This window comes from Crocodylus porosus, unplaced genomic scaffold (assembly GCF_001723895.1).
Source record: "Crocodylus porosus isolate Cpor-Errol unplaced genomic scaffold, CroPor_comp1, whole genome shotgun sequence".
In the NCBI taxonomy this organism is placed as follows: Eukaryota; Metazoa; Chordata; order Crocodylia; family Crocodylidae; genus Crocodylus; species Crocodylus porosus.
In genome coordinates this window covers 25,551,269-25,560,522 of record NW_017728910.1, presented here as the reverse complement: position 1 = coordinate 25,560,522, position 9,254 = coordinate 25,551,269, and the positions used below count along the sequence as shown (strand labels likewise).

The following is a 9,254-nucleotide window of genomic DNA, read 5'->3' as shown; positions in this document are numbered from 1 at the left end:
GCAGGCAACAGGACCTGTATTCACAGCAGACAAGAAGCTGGACAGGAGCCAGCAGTGTGCCCTTGGTGCCACGCAGGTGACCGGCATCCTGGGCTGCACTGGGAGGAGCGGTGCCCGCAGATCGAGGGCAGTGATTCCTCCCCTCTGTTCAGCACTGGGGAGGCCACATCTGGAGTCCGGTGTCCAGCTGTGGGCCCCCACTACAGAAAGGATGTGGTCACGTTGGAGAGAGCCCAGCGGAGGGCAATGAAAATGGTTGGGGGCTGGAGTCAGGACTGGTGGGGAGAGGCTGAGACAAATGGGCTGATCGAGTCTGCAGAAGAGAAGACCGAGGGGGATTGAATAGCAGCCGTCACCTCCCTGCAGGGGGGCTGCAAAGAGGCTGGAGCTGGGCTGGTCTCAGTGGGGGAAGATGACAGAAGAAGCAATGGGCTCAAGCTTCAGCAAGGGAAGTTGAGGGTAGATATTAGGGAAAACTTTCTTACTAGGAGGTGGTGAAGCACTGGAACAGGCTCCCCAGACAGGTGGTGCAGTCTTCATCCTTGGAGGTTTTGAAGACCTGGCTCGACAGAGCCCCGGCTGGGATGACGCAGCTGGGGCAGCTCCTGCTTGGAGCAGGGGGTTGGACCACATGACTCCTGAGGTCCCTCTACACCCTCATTTTTTATGACTCTATGATTCTCCTGTGATACTAAATCAGAGCTCAGATTTAACTTTGTTCTTTCAAGATGCCCCTTTGAAAGGGCAGTGATCTGAGATCTGCTGCTTTGTCAAAAGGCTTCCAAATTCTTGGACTGAAAAATCACAAGAAATGCACTACTTTTCAGGACTGTATCTGCATCCGGACTGGACCCAGAAATCACACCGTGACCTTGCTGGTGAACTAATCCGGTAACAAACCCAGGGTCCGAGCCCAGATACTGAGACTGCAATCCCAGGCACCCAAGGAGCTTGGGTTTGATGCTGCTGAAAGTTCATCCCAATTTTCCTCGCATGAAGATCTGTACCGCTGGATTCCTAGTGACAAAGAGACACGGGGTCTTCCAGGTGAAGGGACAGGAACACTGTACTGTTGTGTGAATGAGCCACATTGAAAGAGGGAAGGTGTAGCATTTCCATCCCTACATCTGCTTTGTGATTCCTGGTGTCCCCATCAGGAGCCAGCGTGCTCTGGGAAACAGTTTAAATAGTTTCTCAACAGCATGAAGACTGAGCTCTGGAAGAGCACGGAGCTGATGGGTTCAGCACGAGTTTCATGATCTGATATAGGCCCAGTGACTAGCGGGGCCGGGGGGGGACCACATGGTGCTGAGCACATCACGTCCCCCCGGCGCCGAGATGAAAGAAGCAGCCAAGACCTCAAAGGCCGATAAATGGGACACCTTTACCTTTCACAGCTGCCGAGAGACAGCATGTCTTGGTTTCTGCTACGGCCAGGACGAAAGCTTGCAACTAAAAATCCTTTGCACTGAAGCCTGCCTGCTGCCGCTTGTATTCCCTACTGCGGAGAGCTACAAAAATGACTCATTACGGTCTGGTGCTCCACGGCCTGTGGGTGGGATGGCATTACCTTGGGGGATGCTGGAGAACTGGACTATGCGCGAGTGGGCAAAAGGCGCGACGAGCAGAACCTCTCACATGGTTCCCCAGTTTAATCACATGGCTCTGCCTGGATATCCCCTCGACATATGTGGCAGATTAGAGCCGCGGAGCTATTTGGGCAGGAATGCCCTGGTGGAATGCTAAGGTTTAAATGAGGACATATGCTTCATTAGTTCATTTCCTAATTATGACTTGGGCATTAAGACTCGCAGAATCACTACAAAAGGCTAAACATTCCCACCGGTTTCACATGCCTCCTTCTCACTTCCACAATCGGCCCAAAGAGGGAATTTGACACCAGCCTGGCCTGATCCGACTCGCTTGGCACTTCCACTTCCTAAACGCGACGCTTTGTCCTACGCAGGCTTTCGGGGCCAGTGCAGATTATTTTCTGTTCCCATACCAGTCCAGATTTGCTTTGGATCAGCGGCAACTGCATCACGATTAGTGCATGGCGCGCTGCCCGCGCCGGTCAGAGACAGGCCATGGCCCTCTGCACCTCTTCCGAGACATGCAGCAAACAAAAAGCCAATTGCAGCCCAATTCCCCTGGCCTCTTATGTGAATGAAAGAAATTCAGGTTTCTCTCCAAGCGGCCCCAGCACAGACTCCTCGGTGAGGACAGATTCGGGACAGCATCCCTTAGTTTTGTGCACGTCATGTTCAAGAACATGCTCGTTTGCATAAACACTTGGAAATTATTTGAAGCCTTCAGGACCTCCAGGTTAAATTTTGCAAAGATTTAAATTCCTGCTGGCCAGACCCATTTGGTTTAGAAGAATACTCAATGGGGGACACGATAATAAGGGTTTACAAAATACCAAAGGGTGAAGAGAAAGTCGATAGGGATTTATGGTTTACCATCCCTCGCAATATAAAAACTAGGAGTTATAAAGCGGAACAAGCAGGTAGCAATTTAAAACCAGCCAAAGGAAGTTCTTACTTTGCATTGCGCATAATTAAAACTCGGGGCTCATTGCCACAAGATAGCTGATTGTTTAACCAGATTCACAAAGACACTGGGCAAATTCTTGGGGGGAAAGGGGCATCGGCCCCTATTGAGCATGGGATTGAGGGATCGGCCTCTGAATCACAACTTCCTGGACCTCAAATGCAGGAGGTTGCATGTGGGACAAGAACAGGGGGAAAAAATCCCTGGCCAGGACAAGTTCAGCATGCACTTTCTTCCGCTATGTGTTGCGCGAGACTGGCCAAGATGGACCTAGGGTCTGCCCCAGTCCATGGCAGCTCCCATGTTCTTGCATATGATGAGATGCAAACTGGTGTCTCGTTCTTCACCCAGGGCCACACTCATTTAACTAAATAAAAACTTTCTATAAACAGACCTTGACCATGCAAAACACATCAAAATAGAGCCCGCAGGTGGCAAGAGTGTGAACAAGCCCAAACCCATCATGCCCCAAGGAAAACAGCACGAATGGCCCCTCTGATAGAAGGCAGGGTTGTAACATTTTCATCTGATTTTCCCCTGATATAAAATCCCTTTCAAAAGTCAGTTCTTCCAAAACAAGCCATCTTGCAAAGGGAAAGAAGTAAGATTCAGTCTGTTAAGATGATGCTACTTTTATGACCGATGACACAACGTTCAGGCACGCGGACTGCACAATTGCTGCTACTCTGCGAGCTCTACCCCTCTCCTGATTACCACCTGGGAACGGGCTGCCCTTCCACAGCCTCTCCTTGGCAGGGCAATGACACCTCTGGGCTGAAATAGGACGGCAAAGTGAGCCTTTCAGCAAGCTGAGGAGGAAATGCAAGGTCCAGAGGGATTTGTGAATAAGCAAAGTGGCTATTTTCCAGAAGAACCCAATATATATATATATATATATATATAACATACATAAACCCTTATGTTAAAATGTTTTGTCCCCTCCAGTCTTTCAATGCAAATAAGGCTGACAGCCTGGTACTGTTTGTGATTAGAAATGATTTGTGTTTCCATAGAGATGCTGCACCAGAGTTCGTTAAAATGGATATATGTGCACACACACAGGACCAATGGCCAATGGAAAAGGCTTTTTATTAGATGCAAAGACCATGGCAGAGGGAGGAGAAATTTTGGGGGGAGGGAGGAGAAATTTTTTGCTTTCTCTTTCACCCTTATTGACAGCATGAAAAGGCCTGAGACATGCTGCACTGAGATGCAGCAAGATGGGCTTGGGCTATGGGGACTTGAAACCCAGGTGCCCCCAGGCCTAAGTGGGGACAAGGGGGCCGATGCGTGCAAGCTGGGCTCACGGTACAGGGCGGTTTGAACACTCTTATTTTGCAAGGAGAGAGTCAAGACTCAGTCCAAGGGTTTGCTACTCCTTCCAAATACACCGCTACGGCTAAAGCTGAAATTTGGCTTCATGGCCATGGAAAATGATTCCTTACTTTGGCTATGGCCATGTAGGTGGTGGTGGTGGTTAGTTGTTTTTTTAATGGTTTTTCCCCGTCTTGCCAAGACCCTGCTCCTATGCTGAGATCTGCCTCGGCAGAGCCCTGTGCCCACAAGAAGCCATGCAAAATTTTAAATTCCTGCTGGCCAAAGCTTGTAAGTTCTGCTCTGTTTGAAGGCAAGAGCTGCTCTCTGCCGTGCCCCAATGCTTTGACACCTAGCCACCCACCTACCGAGGATCACCATCAAATTGTTGTTGGAGAAGATGGACAGCAACTGCCCAGCCATCTTACAGTCCCCAGCGAGGGATATCATCCCTCCCGTGGGTTGGCGCAGGGGACTTTATTCCTGCGGTCTTGGCAATAAGGATTTCTCAGCACTGCGAGGCAGGATGTCGGCCTCCAGAGTCGCTTGAAACCCATGCAACAAGCAACGTGGCTTTGTCCCCGCTTCTTGCAATCTATCCAGTGGCAAGTAGTGAGCCAAGGAGACTGACCGGTGTACAGAATAAAAGGCCAAACAGCCTCAGACCTGGCTGACGAGGGACCTGTGACGCCGTACAGCGGATTAACTCCAACAGTGAGTTGTACAGTCCCAGGGTGCGGAGTGGCAGCTAGTTCAAGTGCCTTACGTCTTACAGGCGACCTGCTGTAACTGTCCCATCCGTCTGCCCTGTCCCATTTGAGGCAACTGCTATACCGGTGTTATCTTTAAAGCTCTGTCAATCAGTTTAAAGTTGACAGAGGTTTAGCTTCACTCTGCCAGTATGGGAGTGGAGGGGAAAAGCAGAAATCCCACCCCCCGCCACTTTTGAAACAGTTTGAAGTTACCCCTGTCCACTGTCACCCGCAGGGTGAACTCCGCCAAAGAGCAGTGCTTTCCTATAAACCAGACCCTTTCACCCCCTAGCAAAGGCGAGGTTTCTAAGCGCACCTGTAAATTAAGATGGCAAATTCTCCTCTCCTCGGTTTTCAAGCACCCTTAGGGACCCTAGGCTCAGCTGTTTCTGTGCCTGTTACAGCCCAGCCTTGATGGGAAGCAAAGAAATGGGTTGCAATCACCTAAGTTCAAATAACGCCGCGGATAAGCCAGGCAATACGGCTTCCGACATGTTCGCCTGCACCGTACGGGCTCGTTAGAGTCATTAAGCTAATGACAGAGAGACAGCCACTCTGTTTGGGCCCTGGGCTGTGGAGCGGCTGTCTCGATGCATCTCTTACCTTTGCTTGCAAGGGTGGCGGCTGCGGTGCCAGGACTGGATCGGTGATGTAGGTCTTCTTCGTGCCAGGCGGCTGGTACATCCCCGCGGGGGTCTGGGCCATGGGGTTGGCTGCGGGATACGCCGGCTCGGGCTTCCAGGTGTTTTGCGGAGCGTAGGGCGGCTCGGAGCTGTTTCTTCCCCCGTAGGCAGGGCCTGCGGCGTAGTAGGGGTCTTGGTAACGCCCCTGGGGTGCCACGTAGCCGTAGCCAAGCTCTGACAGGCGCGCGAGCTGGGGACCGTATCCGTACTCCGGGCCCCGGGGCTGGGATGGAGCGTACTGGGCTGGCCCGGGGGGGCGAGTCAGCTGCGGTCCATAGGGCTGGTTCGGACCGAGGCTGGTGTACGGACCGGGCTGAGGGCCGGAGGGCTGGAAGTGAGGGCTGGGCTGAGCCATTTTCACCTGCACGTTGAACGCCGGCCGGCTGGGAGTGGACGCGGTGGTATAAGAAGCTGGGACTGGTTGAGGCTTCAGCGTGCCCACTGGGGTGACTGGGATGGGGGACGGCTGAGCTGGGGCCTTGCTGGTGGACTTCTTGGTGGCGGTGAGAGGAGGTTGGTTTGGAATAATCATCCGCTTGTGCCCGGTGACAGGAGTGGAGCCTGGGCCGGCGGCCACGGAGGAACCGGGGGGCATCCCAGAGCCCTGTGGAGCAAGCAAAGGGAGAGACCTCAGTGCCAGCAGGGAGGCATCGTCGCGAAGCGAACACGAGGGTTAAATGGAAACGGGATTTTACAGCAGCATCTGCACAGCGCCTGAAACTGCTTAGTGAGGCAGGAACGTACCCAAGACCACACATTAGAAAGCAGTTACAGCAACCTGCCCGGCTCTGACAGAACAAGGACAAAGCCGGAGCAATGCAACAGAACTGCCACGCAGGATATTTCACCTTTTCTCTGCAGTTTTTCCACTATAAAAAGCTGCCTGAAAGGGAACAAAAAAAGAAGGCATTTTTGGACAGTAATGAGGGGGGAGTCGATGAGCACTAAACGTAAAGGATCCCCCTAAAATAAGAGGGAGAAAGCAGGATGAAAGGCAGTTGTGGCATGCAGATCCCTGAACGTGTTCACAGGTTACTGCCCGCCGAGAAGGACTCGCGTTTCGACACACAGAAGGCCATACGGAGAGATGGTTTGAAAGCGGTTCCCGTGGAAGGGCTCCCAAGGCAATATAATGTTACCCGAGTTCAGGTGCCAAAGCAAAACATAAAGTGATGCCAATATACAAATATACAGCCTGCTCTCAACTCGGCTGCTGCAAAGCCGGGGGGGATCCTGGTGAGGTTAAAACACGTCACGCCGGAGCACAAGAGCACAAACCCAGCCAACGGACCTGAAAGCTTAAAATATCAGCTCCCCGAAACCTACTGTGATCCAACACAGAGGGGACAGGAAACACAGACTCAAATCCCAGCCTCTGCTGTGGCCCTGGGCCTCAGCGGACAAATGGAGAATTAGTAAAACGATGACAAAGCCCGAGCTGAGCAACAGACAGGAAGGATTTTAGGTCTTAACAGGCTCGCATGCTGCTTTTGTTAGGACCTATTTACTTCCAGTGCCTAATGAACGCTGGGTAGGAAGGACCTCTTGGCCAATAATCCAACCCAAAAGCGTGACAAAGTGTTTTAAAAGTACATCAAAGATCATCTGTGGGTCTTCCCACCAAACCAAAGGAGGACATGTTGCAATGTTTAGGGTTTAAAAACCAGTAGGATCCTCTTCCCCTTTCATTTCTTTTCCCTCTAAAAAAGATCCACCCGCCCACTTACACATACATACATGCATCCACCCACCCACCCACCCATACATACATACATGCATGCATGCATCTACCCATCCATCCACCTGCCTATCTACCTACCTACACATACATACATGCATGCATGCATGCATCCATCCATCTTTCCATCCATCCACCTGCCTAGCTCCCTACAGATACATACATACATACATGCATGCATGCATGCATCCATCCATCCAAATGCAAAAAAGCAGCTTTTAAAACATTGTTCTTACTGCTCCCCTTTAAGTTAGAGTTAAAGGTTGTACACATCTTTTCTTTAAAGCCCTCATACTGGAGTGAGTATTGCCAAGACCCCTTCTTAACATCTGATGAAGTAAGCTGCTGCTTATGAAAGCTAATGCATCTCTGACATAGTCAGCCCATAAGCTGCAAATCTACCTTGTGTTCAGTACTATAATCTCAACCTAAGAGTCTCTATCCTTCTCTAACTACCCCATCTATACAGCTCTATAATCGAAGAGTTAATTTCTGCCTTTGGTGTAGACACGTGCGGTTCTCTCTGAAGATACAGGATACCAAACTGAGCTCTCTCAACCCCCAATCATAGGCTTGTTTCTAGACATTACTAATCTTGCAGGGGTTGGTGCTAGAATCAGGAAAGCAGTAGAGAGAGACTGCACCGCTCATAGACGTCTGATTCAGCTGCTCAACCTCGCATCTGCAACCCACCAATAAAAGTCAATCAGAAAGGAATAATTAAATTTCAAATTTAATCCTCGCCAAGCAGAGAAATAATGAATATTAACTAGCGCGGGCACTCACGTGAGGGAATTCCTAAGCTGTGCTACGGCATTTTCACACTTCACAGTGGTGGCAGCAGCTCTGGAGCAAACCCCCACTGGGGATAGAGAAAAAGGGAAGGAGAACACAGCACAAGCCTGGATCAAAAGACACGAGAGAGACCCTTTAACTCTTAATGTTGCAAGGAGAGACGTGAGACTCCATCCAAGGGCTTGCTATTGCTTCCAAATACACCGCTAGGCCTATGCCCGAAATTTGGTTGCAATGCTGCAAGAGACCCTCGAACACAGCCATGGGATACCCGGGAACAGCAAGAAGGCAAAGGGACTGAGAAGAGGTGTACGGACTTAGGGACTGAAGATCAGTGGTTCCCATCCTTTCTAGTCTCAAAGCACCTCTCGTGGGACTCAAGACTCCCCTTGCTTGAATCATCAGCTTGCAAGACAAGCTGGGAAATCTGGTTGTCACACCAGATGACAAAGCTAACCTATTTAACGCCTTCTTTGCCTCCATTTTCCTGAGCAGGGACCGGGTCACCCTCCACCGGCCCCCCTCACCCCCAGGAGAGGCGCGCCCAGGCCCAGGGTCAGGGCGGATCAAGTCCGGGAGCGTCTGGCGGGACTGGACGTGTTCAAATCAGGGGGTCCGGACGATCTCCACCCCCGAGTGCTGAGGGAATCGGCTGCGGTCCTTGCGGGACCCCCGGCACGGCTGTACGAGCACTCGTGGTGCTCTGGTGTGGGGCTGGAGGACTGGAAGAGGCCAACGTGGTTCCCACCTTCAAAAAGGGGAGGAAGGAGGACCCGGGAGCTACAGGCCAGTCAGTCTTACCTCGATCCTGGGCAAGCTTTTTGAGAGAGTTATCCTGGTGCATGTCCATGAGGGGCCAGGGGGAGATCATGCTCAGGGGCAACCAGCATGGGTTCATGAGCGGCAGGTCCTGTCAGACCAACCTGGTGGCCTCCTATGACCAGGTCACCAACTCCTTAGACACAGGGGGAGCAGTGGACATCGTCTTCCTGGACTTTCGGAGGCCTTCGACACTGTCTCTCACCCCGTTCCCATCAAGAAACTGGGGGCTGTGGTGTCGACACCCGCACAGTCAGATGTGTCCCAACCGGCGGGAGGGCCGCACCCAGAGCGCGGTGGTGGCCGGGTCATGTTCGCCCTGGAGGGGTGTGGGCAGTGGGGTCCCCCAGGGCTCGGTCCTTGGGCCCGCACTGCTCAACATCTTCGTCAGTGACTTGGACGAGGGGGTAAAAAGCACCTGCTCAAATTTGCTGATGACACTAAGATGTGGGGGATGTGGGCACACTAGGAGGAAGGAATAGGCTGCAATCGGCCCTAGACAGGCTACAGGGGTGGGCGGATGAGAACAGGATGGGTTTCAACACCGACAAGTGCAAGGTGCTGCACCTGGGGAGGAACAACCAGCACCATACCTACAGG

At 51.9% G+C, this 9,254-nt stretch overlaps 1 protein-coding gene across 2 annotated transcripts in view; it reads right to left on the bottom strand.

Annotated features, from left to right (window-relative positions):
- The window catches only part of LPP (LIM domain containing preferred translocation partner in lipoma), a 316,153-nt gene that overhangs the window by 144,055 nt on the left and 162,844 nt on the right, over window positions 1–9,254 (bottom strand). For both annotated transcript variants that reach the window (XM_019532903.1, XM_019532904.1), the window contains one exon: window positions 5,223–5,906. In XM_019532903.1, coding sequence (XP_019388448.1) covers window positions 5,223–5,906 — 684 coding nt within the window. The remainder of the gene's footprint in view (window positions 1–5,222; window positions 5,907–9,254) is intronic.